The sequence below is a fragment of the Pygocentrus nattereri genome, chromosome 2 (assembly GCF_015220715.1).
Source record: "Pygocentrus nattereri isolate fPygNat1 chromosome 2, fPygNat1.pri, whole genome shotgun sequence".
Taxonomy (NCBI): Eukaryota; Metazoa; Chordata; class Actinopteri; order Characiformes; family Serrasalmidae; genus Pygocentrus; species Pygocentrus nattereri.
Window position 1 is genome coordinate 30,024,887 of NC_051212.1, and position 19,477 is coordinate 30,044,363.

The following is a 19,477-nucleotide window of genomic DNA, read 5'->3' on the forward strand; positions in this document are numbered from 1 at the left end:
AGTGAAACATGGAAATCAGACTTCATCAGAAAAACCTTTTATTTGGCTAAAGTTAAAAACGGTTAACAGATTTGAATCATCTTGAAAACAGAGGAGCACAGAAAGACAAGACAGCTGTGGTTATCTGATGGATTTGGTATTACCGAAAAGAAAGAAAGAGAGAGAGAGAGAAAGAGAGAGAGAGAGAGAGAGAGAGAGAGAGAGAGAGAGAGAGAGAGAGAGAGAGAGAGAGAGAGAGAGAGACGTACACATTACTGAAACACGTAAACGCTGCATTTATTTTCTATCCTGGTCTCAGTCATGATGTGGAGTATTTGGGTAGCTGCTAATGTCTAACGCGAGTTGTGCGTTAATGCTACTGAGACACGGCTGTATTAGGACTTCACTCGCGCCTTCACGTTCCTCCAAACGAACAAACTTAATTCAGCTACAGAAACACAGCAGATACTGTACAGGAATGGCTCACAATAGATTGATCAACAGACCGGATGGTAAAAGTGCATACATGCGGTCTGGCATGTCTAATGTTGTCTAAGTGCAGAGACGTACAGTTTGTTGCAGGCACTTTCAAAGATCTACGCATTACGATTACAGATTATCTGATTACTGTTACAGCATACAGTAAAGTCAGCATTTCAGTCTTAGCCGTCTGAATCATTGGTAAGTTAACAGTAACACTAGTTGGGTAATACTACTAGACTGGCTAAAAAAAGACAACGAAAGATGTTAAAGAGGAAGTGAGGACTAGATATAGCAAGTACCAAAACGTTACTATTTCAGTTACTTTGGATGGACCAGACTGACATTCAGTTGCAGTTCTTAAACATCTTTAACTTTTTGTAAAGAATTCTCCATGTAAAAATATAATTTATTTCAGTAATGATCAGTACATAATGTTTAAAATTATATTAATGCAGACACTGGAATAGAGATGAAAGATATTTTTGGGTACCACTGAGGTAGAGCTACAGGCAAAACTACTGGTGGATGTGAACCCACCTTGATCGGTCACTATAGTAATGGAATCTAATGATTCTCTAAATCTCAGGCTCGATCCTTAAGCCCATGTTTAACTGCGCTGGTGCTCTTTAACTAACCTTATTAGGCTCTTTCGATCACAGGCCCTCATGTTATCACTAAAGCTCAAGCTTTATTCCCTAGCCTGTTAGTGTGCTGTTTGAATCTCAGTGTTATTACAGGATTCAGCCAATAACTAGCCTCATCACCATCACTATCACCATCACCCCCCTTGAATCAAGGACTGTGCAGTATGTAGTGTTTGTTCCATGTGAAATGTATTATTATTATTATTTTTTGAGCTCACACAAACAACTGACCAACACAAAGTCAAATAAGGCAAAATAATATCAGTTTGCTCTTCCAAATGAAAAGAAATATGAAGTAAATTCAGTCCCGTGGACGAAAGATTAGAACGTTCAAGCTTGCCAAGTGCACTGGAGGGGAACGAGGGGGTCTTTATTCGGTCATTTTGTGGATCATGTAATTAAGGATGCCGCCGTGGTGGAAGTAGGTGAGCTCAACGTCAGTGTCGAAACGCATCCTTGCCTGGAAGGTCTTCCCTGTGTCCAGCTGAAGACAGGGGAAAGTTCAATGTTAGATGGTGGTTATAATGAAAAGGTACACTTAACAAGCAACTTTTCAACTTCAAAAGTAAGTAACCTGGTTAACTTGAAACTGAACTGAACAGAAGAATCATCTGTTTTCATTTGAAGAACAATTAACTCAAAAATTCACGTTAACCAGGTTACCTTAAGTTTTTAAAGTTTTCTACAGTTTTTCTAAAAATTCTTCACTGAAACCAAACGTTCAGATGAAAAGAGAAAGGTGTTTTTTTTCTTTCTTTTTTTTTGCCATTGTAAATGTAATGATGCTGATGGTGCTTCAAAAGGCAATAATCCCAGTGCTTGGAAAAAGGACTGACTTTGAAGTAGAGAGGACTAGTTTGCAAAATTGCTGAATAACATCAAATTTGCACATGGAACGTTTTCCTCCTTTCTACTGTTAACATGATGGATTACTAGGATATAAGAGGTCCGACAGCAGGAGAGTAAATTTTCCACTGTCTCTGCTTCTGTTTCCTGAGTGCGACATACCATCTGAGGAAACTTCTCAGCATGAGCATCTCAGCATTAAATTTCATAGTTTGCCACAGGCACCTACAGGTGAATCCCAGAGTCCTTTGCATAACGACAGAAAACGCCTATTTTTTTGTAATATGTAAAGCATGTGAACATCAATTTGGAACTCCCTGCTCATGGCTAGCTGACTGGTGATTCTGCAACAGACTTTAGTCACTTTATTGTGCATAATATATAGAAAAGAAACAACCAGAAACCCCAGCAGCAAGCAAATGCAGCACAGTCAATGGTTTGCAGCTACAACTTTTGAATGCTGAAAAGTATATAAACTAAATACTGCAGCAGACCAGACAAACTAGCAAACAAATAAGTAGGTAAATCAGCAAGTTAGATGTGCCCCTTTAAAATTGAACCCATCACAATTACTTTGCTTCATCAAGTGTGCCTGATAAAACAACTTCCAAGCACTTGACTATTTCACAATAAAGGTGAAAGCTCAGAATAAAGATGCCCAGGAAGTCTTAGGTCAGCATATCAAGACCTACCTTTATGTCAACAACCATCCTGGGGGTGAGCTGTGGAGGGATGACCACGGTGTAGCGTTCTCGGCCTGTAAGCCCAAGACTATCGGCCGTTTCTCCTGGAAGATACTCCAGCGGAATGACGCCCATACCCACCAGGTTGCTCCGGTGGATTCGCTCATAGCTCTCAGCCAGCACAGCTTTGATTCCCTGATGACAGACAGCATTGTGAACACTGAGAATGCTGATCTTTCTGCTCACGACTACAGTGCAACTTTATATGGTCATTACTTGATTAAACAAAATCACACTTTAAAAATTATCAATCAAACCCTCTCCCAATGTTCACCAGCAGTAATTAGGTGGCTGAAGACAACCCATATTTTAAAATTATTCTTCTTTCTTCCATTAAAAACAGCACTTTGTTTACATGCATTTTCTTGCCATAATGTGATTTTACATATTCTCCAATAAACTATTCAAGCACTCTTTGTAAGGATGTTCCTAGTCTGTCCATTTTTATTGTTTGCTCTTTTCTTGATTACTTGTTCAAATAATCTTAAGATTGATGGTCCTATAAAGGTATCTGTAGCACTTTGTCTTACATTTTTCATTTATTATCATTATCATACCTATCCCATGTACTTTTTCTGACAGAAATGTGAGTCATTAATTAGTCATTAATTTATTTAGTAACTTGAGCAATGTATCTCACCAGTAAGAAAGGTCCTTTGGCAGCCCAGTCTCTGGAACTACCAGAGCCATACTCTTTCCCAGCTAGCACAAGCAGGGGGTGCCCTTCCTGTTGATATTTCTCTGCAGCGTCAAATACGTCCAGCTGTTGGACAGATCAGTTTACATGACATTTTGTTGCAGGCAATGCATTTTCTCCATCTCCATAAAGATATAAAATGATGACCCAGAGCAGACACATTTCAGTCTGAAAGGAGGTTACTACCTTAAACCTAAAACTCAATAAATGGAATTATTTGATTGCAATTAAAGTCATTATTAATCTAATTTTTAAAAAATATTTTTTTCATCCTTCCAACATCGTAGATTAAAACAAAGAAAGCCAGCGCCTCTCCTACCATGTCTCCAGTGGGCAGGTAGATGGTATGAGGCGCCTGCTTATTGAGGAACTTGTTGAAGAGGCGGATGTTGGCAAATGTTCCACGAGCCATGACAGCATCATTGCCTCGCCGAGAGCCGTACGAGTTAAACTCTCGAGGTGTCAATCTACAGGAAGCGAAAACACAATTATTTACTGCCTTTCCAGAGACATTCCAGCCTAAAACTACTGTTCACTGTTGTTCTCTCACTACCTAGCAGACACAATATTCATTACACTAAATTACGCTAATGTAGAGGCTAATAAATACAGACATGATTTCTAGGTTTCTAGCAGTGTCTGCCCCAAAGTGCTTGTAGCTTTTAAAAAGTTCCTCTAACCTTCAAGACACACCACCTAAATAGAAGTTTCCTAGAGTTTAACCTAAAATCCCTTACTCTTACTCAATTGTGTAACCACTGCAGAAGCTGAGTACAACAGATGTAGTGATGACTCCATTTTTATTTTATGTCCCTTAAATACCTAAATAGTGAAACAGTGAATCTTTCAATATTACAAAAGCTCTGCAAGTGTGCATTAATGTGTCTCACCCACGGCTTGTCAGGTATCGAGCAGCAGGGCTGTTACGAGCGATGTTTCCGGCAGGAGAGATGTGGTCGGTGGTCACAGAATCTCCTAAATTGAGCAGCACATATGCGTCCACTATAGACTTGGGCTGCTGGAGCTTTTTGGTCTATAACACACACATGTTTATAAGTAAATCAAGCTCCAAATGCAAGTAGTGCACTGTAATTCCATTAAAAAAAGAAAAGGAAAAAAAAAGACAAATCTGTCTGCCTCAATTTAATGACCTCATTCTGTTTGTTTGGTGTGCAATATAAAACTGATTTTCTTATTCAGAAAGTACTGTAGAATTTGTAATGCATTATGGTACCAGTCCTTCGAAGAATGGTGGAGACTTGATGTAGGTGGACTTGGGGTCCCAGCTGTAGAGCTTGTCAGAGGAAACACTGAGTGAGTTCCAACGCTCGTTTACTTTCTAGAAGATAGAGAAAACGAAAACACAATCCACAATGACGAATTTAAATCTTAACACAACAGCCTGTATCTATATACCTCTACAGTTAACACAGAACTGATTTACTCAGCTCTGCACTACCTAATGCTAGTTCACTAACCTCCACTTTCTCGTAGACCTCTTTGAACATTGCAGGAATAACAAACTGTCTCTCCACAGCCTGAATCTCCTCTCGCGTGGGCCAGATGTCCCTCAGGAAAATCTCCTTCCCCTCTGCATTCACTGCTACAGCAACACACCAAAGAGGACCTTAAATATTCACTCTTCTTGCTTACACTCCTTATAATCCAACTAAGCCAATTTCTTTAGATATAATTACTTAAACCAAGTAAACTGTTCTAGAAAAATACAAATAAACAACCTCCTAACATACAGTATTAGACATAGGTCAGATATATTAATGAGATTTAAGCTTCTTTCACTTGATCACAAGATCAAAAAAGATAAAGATCTTTTTTTACAGTGTAGAATCATATGCATTGATAACATTACGCATAGTTTGTTCAGTTAAGTCTATTTTTACTGTACAGCCTTTTTATTCAACTGCTCGACAAAATAACCTGCATTTGATTACTCATATTAAAAAACTAATCAAGAGAAAAGCACAAAGGACAGCACAGTATAGGTCATATGGCATTGTCAAATCTGACTCACCAATAGGCTCCTTTTCAAAGTCTATCCTCACTGTGCCTGCAATAGCATAAGCAATGACCAGAGGAGGAGAGGCCAGGTAGTTGGCCCGTGTGTTCGGGTGAACACGGCCCTCAAAGTTCCTGTTGCCAGACAGAACTCCTGCTACTACCAGATCACCCTGAGAAAAACAGTCTTAGCTTGTACAGTACTCCATAAAAATGCTGATTTGATTAACTGCAGTAAAGGAGTTTAGTATTTACCTGAGTGATGGCTTCTACAACTGGCTCTGGAAGGGGCCCGCTGTTCCCTATGCAGGTCATACAGCCATAACCAACCACCTCAAAACTGACAGAGAGAAATGCAATCAAGAATGGCATCATCAAACCAGGGGAATTAATAGGAGTCAACCACGTCTAATTTTGCATAACTGCCTGAAGAGGAATTGTAACGATTTTTAACATTTCTGTGAAATTCAGTGGTTGAGATGCAAACAAAGAGATTTAAAGGGATTTAATGCAAAATCGTTAATTTGAGAGAAATTTAGTCTGAGGTTTCTTGACAATGGTTATGATAGGAACCAGGGGTCGCAATGTCTACAACGCAAATATAACCAATATTCACTACCCAAAACAATCAGGGAACCTAAATACTCCTGTACATAACGTTTATAATGGTAAAATAAAGATAACTAGTAAAATAAGTATTCTTTGGGCACTATCTTGCTTTATGACACTGCATTTACGTCTCTGACATGAATGCATTTTAAAATGATATCAGGCAAGGTATTCATGACCATTTCGTCTAATAACATCCTGTGAGGGAACTTTCGTAGTCATTAAATACTTCAGACATCTGGTTCCTAACTCAGAAGTTACCCACCCAGCACATGAATGCTCTAAACTTACTGTAAATGGATTAAACAGACAACAGTAAAGGAATAGTAGTAGTAAACAGGCTTAAAACATTTTAAACTGACAAAAAAAATATTTAATTTTAGAATTTTTCTAAGCATGCACAAATGACATCGTACCCTAGTTCCGCAAGGTACTGCATGACCCCACTTTCTCTTAGATAATAGGTGACCACTCCACTACCAGGAGAAAGGCTGGTCTTAATGTAAGGCTTTACACTCAAGCCACACTGGATGGCCTTCTTGGCTAAGAGACCTGAGAAGAAAGTGCAGAGTAAACTGCTAAACATCAGCAATAACATGTGAAGCATTAACATTTAAAAAAGAAGTTGTTTCATATAGCACATGACATTATTACTAAATCATGCTTAATCATAGTACACCCTAAGCATCATAAGTTTTAATAGATGACCTTGGGTTACACAGTCAACACTTTAATGATGACATTCATACCTGCACCCAGCATGACTGAGGGATTACTGGTATTGGTGCAGCTGGTGATGGCAGCAATAACCACAGAGCCATGAGAGAGGGAGTAGTCCACACCATTATACTGGAATGGTATGCTAACATCTTGGCACTCAAGCGGCACTTGAAACCCCTTAAAACCTTGCTAAAATATAAACAAGCATGCAAAATGGTCACTATAATACACGTCACACTATAATACACATCATTATAATACACTCACTGCATATTTGATGCAATTAAAAAAGTATAGCGGGACAGTAGCATAAGGCACATACACTAAGACAGGAGTGTTTAAGTCCAAATTTAGCTTATGGGCTGATCAAGTCCTTTAATTACATTAATGCATGAATAATGTGATGAACAATGTAATGTGTCTTAAAATATTAAATAGCTGCAGTATTTGTTTATACAAATGTGCATGTAAAATGTTTGTACTGGACTGCCATGCACACAAATTGTAAGTATTATCGTTATTTTGCATTTCAATTCTGATTATTGATATAATAGATGATACTGATTATAGTTTTGGTTAGTTAACAGCAAACTTATCCAAGGTTGTTAAACTATTGCACATAAACACACACACACTCCCACCAGACTTGAGTTTCAGATCATACAAATATGCCCAGGATGAAACTGATAAATAAAGTTGTCTGTAAAATATGTGCACGTTTTATAATCAGATTTGACAGTACACAACTTTGATGAGTACAGACCACTGAGTGTACACACATCACAGCACAGAGGAAATCAGGTGTTACTTGATGTGGGAAACTCACTGGTTTTGACTGTGGTGAGAAAAAAAATACTGCAACAACATGGAAATAGTCTGTTCTTTTGGATCTTCAGGGACCATCATCAACTTGGTGAGCTCCACAAAAAATACCACTGCTTTTTGGACCTTATGCCTGCATCACATCTAAACTTGTTTACATTCATAAAGCAGCTTTTTGGTAGCTTATTCATGGTAAAAAAAAAAATGTCACCCTAACATGCCCTATTCTAAGCTAATATTAAAGTATTGCCAAGCATTCTCTGTATTGTAGTGTGATGTACCTTGGCCGCTAAACAAGCCTCAAAGTCCTGCTTCATTTCTGATACGGCCACTCTATCCTGTGGCCTCTTCGGACCACTGCAGCAAGGGACAACTGTGCTAAGGTCAAGTTCAACAACCTACACAGAGAGGGAAGAGAGAAACAGAAACAAATAACCAGTTATAAAAATATCTTTGACATGGAGATGGATGAATCTTGACTGAATAAAATTAAAGAGAACCAAAATAAAACAATCACACTGACTGTAAACTAATCACTTATTTCTTTAACATTATTTAGAAATTAATTGACAAATGACAGCTGACCATACACAGCTCATTCTGGCTCCATTTAAGAAATTACAAAAAAAAAAAAAAAAAAACACACTGTTTTATATACAATGTATAAGACTGCACATGGCTAATTTTGATTCTAATAGAACTGTAAATTATAGTAATAATGACTGTTCTTATTTAGCTGCCTACTGTGAGTTACACAACCCCTTTTTAAAGTTGTCAATAAAGTCATTCAATGATAAATATAAAAAACAGAACTACCATTCAGTTACACAGTATGCAGGATGTCCTATCTTTGTTAGGCAACTGCAACAAACCGTGCAATCACAGCTACATGTTGCAAAGGTGCATGTACAAGGCATTTGTAATGGTTGTTAATATATCATATAACTGCAGATGCATCCAGAGCCACCATATGCTGTTGGTCAGTGACACCGAAATGTTGGTCAGTATTCTTCAAATGCAGATGATGTCCATGATATGCTCAGAGAAGCAATACAATTTATCACTGTAAGGATGAAATATTGTCATATTGCCCACCGCTGCTTAAGCCCAAACTGGACGGAGAGTGAAGCAAATGCTTGACTCAAATTTAATAACGTCTCAGGGTGACTCAGTGTGCTGGTACAATATTCTCCCTCTCTCTGTATGACTCACTTACCACACAGTAATGTATAAACCAGAGGTAATTAGAGACAGATTATCAACATTGATGGCTGTTGAATTCTATCATAAAGGACAGGATGCATATTTGTGTGCATCACTGCAAGTAATCTCAGTAATCATTATGATAAATATATTATTCCATGATTTACTGGAATTTTGGCACATTTCCAGTCTGTATATTGTTTGCATCTACTAGTAGAACCATCAAATGATCAAAGGACTGTGCTGGGTTTTATTACAAAATGTGAAAAAACATTTAAAAGATCATGAAGAGACCAATAAAATTATCAAAATGCACATTTTAAGGTCATGAAGAAATCAATATGTCATAGCACTGCTTGCATCTGCAAAGATCTGGTTCTGTATGACTGTTTAAGCCCTATAGCCTCACACTATACCAAACCAAGATTAAACTAAGATAAACGCACATGAAATGAAAGAGAAGAGCAAATTAAACATATAAATGAATGAACTGAATGAAAAACTGTATTATAGGCAGTGACACATTTGGAGCTGTGCTGTGGGAGAGTTTGCCTGTGTAGTACCTTTGTGAAATCTGGATCCTGAACTTCATTGCTGTAATCTCTAAACATGCCTACTGCTGTCAGATACTGAGAAATGTAGCCAAGCTTCTCAGCTTCTCGACCTAATAAAACACAGACATAACACTTTACAGCTCAAGTAAGCAGCTTGAAAAAAATTGCTTCAGACCTTAAAACAAGCATACTTTTTATAACCTTTTTATAACTTTTCCAAAAAAGTTGGAATACTGTGAAAAATGTAAATTCAGAATGCAATGCAAATTCATTAGTTATCATACACATACAACACATGATTAGAACAGCTCCTTCTGTTGGTATCCTAGAAACTTGCAGAGGTGGCTGCTATCTGTGAAAAAGAACTGCACTGATACACAGTAGTAAGCACTAGGGTCACACATGATTTGAAATCAGTGACAGTCTACCTGTCTGTTGGAGATACTGCACACTGACGTGGTCTACAGGAAAGAAAGCAGCCGTGGCTCCATACTCGGGGCACATGTTGGCAATGGTGGCTCGATCAGCGATGGAGAGCTGGGCCACACCAGGGCCGAAAAATTCCACAAACTTCCCCACCACACCAACCTGACGCAAATGCTACACAGATACATTAAGACATGAGCAGCCTTATTAATTACAGTGTTACCCTTAATTCATAAGAGCAAAACAGTAACCGGATCTTTGAACAACAGAGTTGTAAAAGAATACTGAAGAATAACGGTCATATTGTTCTATTCACTGATCGTACCTACACTAGAGCTCAAAAAGTTGAACAAAAGCCACAAAATCTTCACTGAAGAATGTTTGTGATTCAAGTTACCTTGGTGACCGTAAGGACAATGTCAGTAGAGGTGATGTACTTGTTCGGTGTGCCCTGAAGTTTGTAACCAATGACCTCTGGGAGCACCATACTGATAGGCTGGCCCAACATGACTGCCTCTGCTTCAATACCTCCCACACCTGCTCACAGAGATGGCAGACAACATTACTACAGTATCATAAAATAAGTTTGACAAAGAAAAAGGAAGAACCATGAACCAGAAACTAAACAGCAGAGATTTTGTTATCTATATTGGGGCAGTCTAAAACAAGCAACATAACCTCAGTCCTACAAAATTCATGGTCTTTTCTGTATAAAAGGCAATTTGCATGAAACACAATGAAACTCAAGCAGCTAGTGCCTTAACTGAACCATGCAGAGTTAAATGCCTAAATTTAAATTCACTCAACATTGCCATTTCTGGAATCAACACTGTAGACTGAAAATAGTTATTTTCTAATGTTTCACACAACACTGCAAGTGGTAGGCTTTTGGAAATTGGTTGAGTTAAGGCTCCCATATCTAAACTAGCTCAGCTCAATCCCAAGCTAAACTAGTACCTATCAATCCCAACAAATTCTGTTGACACAGAGAGGGCCATGTCATATCATAAAGAAGTATTTGCATCCCTGAGACAGAGGATGAATCCTAGCAGCATTGCCTGATTTTTCGTGCTCACAATACTATCATTAAGCTACTGGCTAGGCTACTGTCTCATGTAAATAACAAATGCTATTTAATAACTGCTGTGAAATGGAGACTTATTTCCACATTCATTAAACATTTATTTTTAACAAGCAAGGTCTGTGAAATTAAGCAAATTTTCCCATGAATTTAATAGGGCTTTAATAAAAGGGTTATAAACTGAGCTGCACATGCCACACCTCTGATAGTAAACTACGTATTCTACATACGCTTATTATTATACTTCTAGCAATGATAGCAGTTATTTATGAAAATATAGAGGAGATAAATCAATTTAACACTTGGGTACAAAACCACACTCTTAATCACCCGAGTCAAGTGTTGTGACAACAAAAAAACTAGAAGGCAAAATTGTGCAGGTATGTGCACCATTGGCCTAATAGTAAGACACTCACCCCATCCCAGCACTCCCAGGCCATCAATCATGGTGGTGTGTGAATCAGTTCCCACCAAGCTGTCTGGATAGTAGTAACCATCCTGTTGGAACACAACCCTGGCCAGATACTCCAGGTTGACTTGGTGCACTATTCCTGAGCCAGGAGGAATGATGCGCATATTCTGGAATGCTTTAGAACCCCACTGAGGACAAGAGGCAAAGTTTACTACTCATGGTTAAATGTACATTGACCATTTTTGGCTAATTATCTTTTATTTAACACAGCATTTGAGAGATTACCTTTAAAAACTCAAAACGTTCCTTGTTCCTTTCAAATTCAAGTTCTTGGTTTTTTTGGAGACTATCAGACCTGGAATACATGAAAAAATATGTTTCATGTATACTGACCGTGTAAATGGTAGCTTTGAAAACACTGTAGCAAAAATGTGAGAACAAGGACAGTCAAAGCAAATATTATGTAAGACTGGATTTGGCATCTTTAGGGCTACGTCCTAAAATTCAAATATATTTATGAAACTGAGCAAATTACTCCAGCACTACTGATTAAGTACCTAAATAGTCAGTCTTAGCATCCATGAGCCAATTAGCATGCATGTTCCAAAATCTAGATGGCTCTCTGGCTGTCTAAACTAGGTTCTGTAAGCATGCCATTACCGTCACATACACTCCCTTTCAGCACCTCACAGTCAGTTCTGTATTAAGTCACACCCAAATTTGGTCTGCAATTAATAAGAATGCATCAGAAAACCTATTAAGGAATCTATATCAAAATTAAGGTACTGGTATCAGTATTGGTATATTAAAAGCTTGTTAGCCATTCCCAGCCCTAATGGTGTTTATTTTTAGACCTTAAGGGCTCATAAAAATGCATCATGTAAACTAAATATACAAATATTTAACATTCAAATATAAACAGTGGCTTCCAGTGATTGAGTGCCTACATGGCATCACTTCATCGAGTTAAATACAATTTACAACCCAAATTCCAATGAAGTTGGGACGTTGTGTAAAATATAAATAAAAACAGAATACGATGATTTGCAAATTCTTTTCAACCTATATTCAATTGAATACACTACAAAGACAAGATTTTTAATGTTCAAACAGATAAACTTCATTGTTTTTTGCAAATATTCACTAATTTTGAATTTTATGCCTGCAACACGTTCCAAAGAAGTTGGGACAGGGGCAACAAAAGTGGAGGAATGCTCAAAAATCACCTGTTTGGAACATTCCACAGGTGAACAGGTTAATTGGAAACAGGTGAGTGTCATGATTGGGTATAAAGGGAGCATCCCTGAAAGGCTCAGTCATTCGCAAGCAAGGATGGGGCAAGGTTCACCACTTTGTGAACAACTGCGTGAGAACAAGGTTTCTCAACATGCAATTGCAAGGAATTTAGGGATTTCATCATCTACAGTGCATAATATCATCAAAAGATTCAGAGAATCTGGAGAAATCTCTGCAAATAAGCGGCAAGGCAGAAAGTCGTCGCTCCATCTACAAGTGCAAGTTAAAACTCTGCTATGCAAAGTGAAAGCCAAATATCAACAACACCCAGAAACGCCGCAGGCTTCTCTGGGCCCAAGCTCATCTGAGATGGACTGACGCAAAGTGGAAAAGTGTCCTGTGGTCTGACGAGTCCACATTTCAAATTGTTTTTGGAAATCATGGACGTCGTGTCCTCCAGGCCAAAGAGGAAAAGGACTGTCCGGATTGTTATCAGCGCAAAGTCAAAAAGCCAGCATCTCTGATGGTGTGGGGGTGTGTTAGTGCCCATGGCATGGGTAACTTGCACATCTGTGAAGGCACCATTAATGCTGAAAGGTACATCCAGGTTTTGGAGCAACATATGCTGCCATCCAAGCAACGTCTTTTTCAGGGACGTCCCTGCTTATTTCAGCAAGACAATGCCAATCCACATTCTGCACGTGTTACAACAGCGTGGCTTCGTAATGAAAGAGTGCGGGTACTAGACTGGCCTGTCTGCAGTCCAGACCTGTCTCCCATTGAAAATGTGTGGCGCATTATTAAGCGCAAAATACAACGGAAACAGTTGAGCAACTGAAGACATTTGAGCAACTGAAGTTGTACATCAGGCAAGAATGGGAAAGAATTCCACCTACAAAGCTTCAACAATTAGTGTCCTCAGTTCCCAAACTCTTATTGAGTGTTGTTAAAAGGAAAGGTGATGTAACACAGTGGGAAAGACGCCTCTGTCCCAACTTCTTTGGAATGTGTTGCAGGCATCAAATTCAAAATGAGTGAATATTTGCAAAAAACAATCAAGTTTATCCGTTTGAACATTAAATATCTTGTCTTTGTAGTGTATTCAATTGAATATAGGTTGAAAAGGATTTGCAAATCATTGTATTCTGTTTTTATTTACATTTTACACAACATCCCAACTTCATTGGAATTGGGGTTGTACACAGGAAAGATGTGAAAGCTGTTCTGCACCAACATGGCGTCAGCTGTTAAACAGTGAGTGAGTGACACGTAGTCCATATGGTCAAAGGTAACATTTTCAAACACGCCCTGTTATAGACACTTTCTGTATAAAGTTCACTATCTGAAAGTGGTGTGATTATTTGTTCTCATGAGCTGGACTTGATACAGCAGACCCCATTTAAACCATGATCTCAAGTCCATAATATCAATCTGGAAACAAAGTGTATCAGCAATTACTGATAAATTAGTTGTATTTTGTGTAAACATAATCTGTTCTCTTCCAAGCAGGAGCTCATAGTCCAAATTTAGACGGCTTATTCTCCCACACACCAACTATATTTTCTTTTCTTGGCATACTACTCTGCTAAGAGCTCATTAAAATGCAATTTTCCTCTGCCCACTCTGTGTTGGCTCTTGGTAAGACGCACCACAGCCCAATTCCTCATGTTCACAACATGCTTAAGCATACTCAAGAAAAGACCAGAGTTCAGAAATCTGTGAGTGTCTGTGAGATTACTGATATGTTTTTGAAAAGCGTTTTTCAAATTACTGCAAAAGGAAAAGGACTTACTTCCTGTTGAAGTCGACCTGAATGGAATGGTCAATGACAAGGTCAGCTGGGCACACGGGGTTGATCTTCTCTGGATCTCCACCAAGCTGTTTTACAGCATCACGCATTGCAGCAAAATCCACCACTGCTGGGACTCCCCTGTCAATTTGAGAGATACAAAAATTACCTAGCAGATTCAGTAGAAAGCTTCACAGCACTGACAATCTAGGGTACCAAATTCTGCAACACTTTAAAGCCATTTCCTCGCCAAGACCTGTCCCAGGGAAAGGATCTGCACAATAAGCTTAAATAACGGAGATTAAAATATAACTTAAAGGTAAAACAAGGGGTAGAAAAATGTACAATATTAAAGCACATAAGACTAGCATATGTAAATGAGCCCTGTTCTAACTGATTGTCCTGTATTGTACCTCATTCTAAAAGCTGTCTGGACTGAAACACTCCTTATAAGTTCAGCATGAATGGGCAAGACTAAATTGCTATAGGCTGAATAGGCAAATGCATGTATTTTTGATGAGTTTGTATGACATTAAAAAAAAAACAAAAAAAAAACAAGCTGGTTTTGCTGCTTAGGATCCATATACGGACTGGGGAATGACTTATGTTTTAAAACGTTAGCAATGTTTACATAGGACATCTCTCATTTTAAAAAAAAATTAAAGGAAAAATTCAGTTTAGAACTCCAAATGTCCTTTTTGGTTTACAGAATTCATCAGAAAAACCAGAAATCTGACAAGGACACTGAAAAGAACCACTAGTAGGGGTGCAATGATTATTCAACGTAGTCAACTAAAATCAACGACCAAATTAGTTGGCAACTAGTTTAGCAGTCAATTAGTTGGTGACGTCATCATGCGTCTTTCTGGCACTCACTAGGAACATTTTGACATTACCGTTGACTGGTGAGTTAACAACAGCGCGATGGTAGCCTCAAGAACAAAATTGCAGGAGCTAAACTCAGAGAAAAGGTTGTCAGTTGTGCTATTTGTAATGCCGACCTTCGCTGGCTATAGGAGCACATCCTCCATGATGGAGCATCTGAAGAGGAAACTCGTCAGCTCACTGGGTGAAAAAGATTCAGCTCAGTAAGATACGCCCCGTCCCAAATCGCACACTAATTAGTGTGTAAACATAGCACATATACCATTAGAAATGATATTGACTTTCCTCCATTTCATTAAAGACCTATGACTGTAAAATGTACTTGCAGCAAAGTGTAGACAGACAGCAGAGCACAGACTGCACTGTTTACATTTAACATTTAAATTCACATTGATTTTTTTTATATACTTCATTAAAGGAAAACTGATTTAGTTTTGTTATATTTTCTTGGTGCTTTGCACATCCTTTGTTTTAAATTTTGACAGGAAAAATATATTGTAGTTTTATTTTTTAATGTTTTGTATTAGCAGGAAAGTGAATTAAAACAGTGAATTCTTGAATGGTATTCATCTTTATTGTCTTCATTGTTAGCGAATGCATAACACAACCTCAAGCTATTAGCTTTTAAGTTTAGCTACATAAAAGTTTCGGTAATGTAGTGATTCATAATCTGAATAACCTTTTTTTTTTGTTTTCTTGCAGCCCTAACCACTAGTAACAAGAACATCAAAACAAGAGCTACATGATATGGACAAAGTACTAAAAGTGCAAATATATTGCTACATATTGTGATTTTGATCCACCTGGCAATACATTGATAACGCACTGGTGAATAAATAGCATGACAAAAATTGGCCAGCATCATTTTGAACGCAACTGACTGCATTTGCTGCATTTCCTGCATTACATGAATACCTTGATTCACCAAAACACCCATAGTAACACTTATAAAGGAACTGTGCGCAGGGTGCTCACAGTGACAGTGTCAAAGATTAGCAGACTTATTTACAGGCTGTAACTATTTGTTGTACCACAACGTCAAAAACCAATATCGCCATAATGAATAACCAACGAAATACTCTGTAGCTCTAAATAAAACTATGCAAAAATTAAGAAAAAGAAACAAGAACCAACAATTACAGATAATTATGAAACTTAAAGTAATGATTAAACCTACGTGAAGTCCTGGAGGATGACACGAGCTGGTTTGAAGGGCACCTCCACTGTCTGGGTCTGTGTCTGCTTCCAGTTGAGGATGCGCTCCACATCCTCCTTCTTCACCAGGAACTCATCACAGTTCCGCACTGCCGACTCCAGCAACACACGAATGGAGAAAGGTAGGCGTTCTGCATTGAAGGTGAGACAATAAGGTATGGTGCAAAAAACTCATACTGTTCACATACAGAAAGTGCCCTATGGTTTTGAATGACTCAGACCAATTGGTCAAAACACAAAGTAAAACATACAGCAAAACACAGAGAGGAAACACCCGAAAAGTTGGTATCGGCTTTAACATTACACACACCTTTCACAGACATCAGACAAAGTAGCATCTTCAATGGCCTCAAAAAGTATCTGGACATTTGTGCCATACTTATAAAAACCAACCAAACAAGTTCACTGGGTTACGTCAAACCAAATGTCACAAATGTCAAACCAAGTGATATTTGTTGAAAATGCTTTTTCATACTCAATGATTTGCAGATATCCTGTGATGATCACTGTTAGACCCTCCAACCAGCCCAAAAAATCATACCCATATATAAAAAAGGAAAGAACTACAGAGTTCACACTGCAGTCATTCTCTTACCATATCTAGGGTCTCCAAGTTTTGTAAGATTGAAGAATTTATGTTCAGGCTTCTGGGGGTCCAAAGGCTCTATGATGTGTGCGTAAGGGTTACTCATGGCTGACACTGCCTGAGGAATAAAAGAAGAGTACAGTTTGTCTTAGAGCAGAAAAAAGCATTAAAACTTTAAAATTGATCTACGTATATTAAGATCATTAAAAGCTGCATTGGTAACCAGGCTGTTTAACCAAACTTTCATGACTAAAGTCCTACTCTCAATGTGCTACAGCCAGCTAAAATCCCCCAACCTGGCACTCAGACTTCTCTCTGCAAATGACCATTATGGCTTCTTTTTTGCCCTATTTATCACCAAAGGCTTGATCCTCTGCCAAACTGCAGGGGTTGGTACATGACAACCATGATTACTACATCTGAGATAGTGTGGGCCACCATCGTTGAGCAAAAGAGGGGAGAAAAAGAAAAAAAAAGAGAGAGAGAGAGATATGAGGGACGTTTATCTGCCCACACTAGTTTACGCAGGCCCAAGGCTACATGTTTAAATCTAAAGTTTACATCAAAACCTTCATATCTGGTCGAACTGAAGATGATAAACTGAATCATACAGCTAAGATCACATAAACTAAGAAGTGTAAACGTGCCTCCCAGCATGCTAATAGAACAGTGACTGATGCTGGATTGTGGTGTTTGGGTTTACACGTGAATTAAGAGGCTCATTTCAAACAAGTACAATTAGGCAACAGATAAGAGTAAGAACATATGATGATATCGGTGACAAATCACCATCAGCCCACAATTTCTACAGTGGTGCATCTCTAGATAAGAGCTGTCTATTGTTACAGTCTGTATGGAAGCTTAGTCACACATGGAAAGAGGTAATACAGCTGATGGGTCTCATGATGGTGCCAGCGGCTCTGTGACAAAACTATTATTGACAACATCAGGGTTTTCTTTTTTGCCATATACTCATTTTCAACTAATTTCCTTGTTATATTCCTTCCGTATTCAAATGCTATCAGACTCACTGTTGAACTAACTGCAGGAGTAACTTGAGGAGTAGCTGACAAATTTCAAAGCTTCATAAAATTTCATTTAAGCCAGTGTTGCAATAATATTACCAACAATCTCACGATTCAGATTTTAAAAGTTGTATGGCACCAAACTATGTAGTAAAAAGTTGTTCTATGGTGATCTTTTGGGAGCTTTAACGCTTTGCTTCTGGTTTCTCTGGGCTTAAGCATTTAATACTAGTAGTAATGTTATTGTAAACAAGCCCAACACATTGTGTGGCAAAGTGATGTAGACTTCTTCAAAAATGGGGCCATGCTTTGAGCAGAGAAAAGCCACCAGTAAACCAGCCAAGCACGGTAATCCTCTCCACTCTGCAGACCAAGTCACCAAACTCTACTGAAAGGCATAAAATCAGGGAAGTGATTTCCTACAAACAATAGCTGATGTCTCGTCTGTAGTGTAGCTGTAGTGAGCTGCACATTACTATGCCAAAGGCAGTGAACAGTAAGAAATCCAATGGGGTGGAGGTCTCTGTGGACTAAGGACATTAACCTGTTAAACCCACAGACGTGTCTTCACAAACCATATCAGTTGTAGAAATGCTGATCTAGGATCAGTTTTTTATGGCTATAACCATCTTAATACGCGAGGAGTCTGATCTAAGATCAGCCTTCTTACTCAGATCTACTAACTTCGCTCTGGTCCATACAGCCCTACTACACTCATACACCTGCTGAGGTTCACCTCTGGGTCAATGGAACTGCACAGGTATCGGCATGATAACGCGCACTATAACCGTGCTGTCTTCATACTAAAGTCCTTTCAAATACATACATAAACCCTCTTCAACCACAAGGGTCTATTGGCTTGTTATCTTGCTATGTAGCTAGCTAATTCAGATAAATGTTAGCTCGCTCGACCAAGCCTTGGCTCTGTTACCCAACTGGTTAACGTTTGTTTAGCCTGCAAAATAAACTTCGTGTTTCTAGACACGTTTCTCAAACTTCACATTAACGTTCCTGTTGCAACAGCTTGCTGTGCTGGCAGCCACAATCTCGACCTTGCGCCCTGTCACGAAGCTGAAGTCGGTTTCTCATTCGCCCAGCTTAATGTCCGAATTTACCCGTTCTGCCTTAAATGGTGCAGCAGTTACTTTCTGTCACCTCAGGTGTTGTAATAACCGCTGCACTATTTTAAGGTGGAACGATAAAATCCGAACATGAACCTGGCGAATAGGAAGCCGACCTGTTAGTGGCCTGTCTGCCACGGCTAACGTTAGCTAGCGTTTCATTACCAAGCTTTCACAATAACATGCATAGAAACCAGTTGTATTAACTCAAACACTATGAACATCTACAGTATTGTTTCCAAACTCCACGCACGTACTCTGTTTTTCAGGACTTACCTAACTAGCTATCTCTCACACTTCCCAAACCCTGGAGTTGAGCTGTGCTACCTGAAGAGCCAGGCAGCAGAGCACTGCGTTACCGTAATACACAGCACACAACAGAACT

At 38.7% G+C, this 19,477-nt stretch overlaps 1 protein-coding gene across 3 annotated transcripts; it reads right to left on the reverse strand.

The window, feature by feature from the left end:
• Positions 1–21: 21 nt before the first annotated feature.
• aco1 (aconitase 1, soluble) lies at positions 22–19,451 on the reverse strand. 3 transcript variants are annotated; one of them, XM_037534571.1, is made up of 21 exons: positions 19,369–19,451; positions 16,956–17,064; positions 16,323–16,491; positions 14,264–14,401; positions 11,521–11,590; positions 11,240–11,423; positions 10,140–10,279; positions 9,745–9,916; positions 9,326–9,426; positions 7,841–7,957; positions 6,767–6,926; positions 6,434–6,569; positions 5,664–5,748; positions 5,425–5,581; positions 4,871–4,992; positions 4,627–4,731; positions 4,283–4,425; positions 3,712–3,859; positions 3,336–3,458; positions 2,645–2,830; positions 22–1,590 (listed from the first exon to the last, which is right to left on the reverse strand). In XM_037534571.1, the coding sequence occupies exons 2-21, from the start codon at positions 17,050–17,052 to the stop codon at positions 1,477–1,479; spliced, it is 2,667 nt and encodes an 888-aa protein (XP_037390468.1). In that variant the 5' UTR covers positions 17,053–17,064; positions 19,369–19,451; the 3' UTR covers positions 22–1,476. The 3 variants fall into 3 exon arrangements, with proteins under 3 accessions (XP_037390468.1, XP_017568042.1, XP_037390473.1); XM_017712553.2 differs by having other exon boundaries at positions 4,871–4,995; XM_037534576.1 differs by lacking the exon at positions 2,645–2,830 and having other exon boundaries at positions 4,871–4,995.
• Between the last annotated feature and the right edge of the window lie 26 nt (positions 19,452–19,477).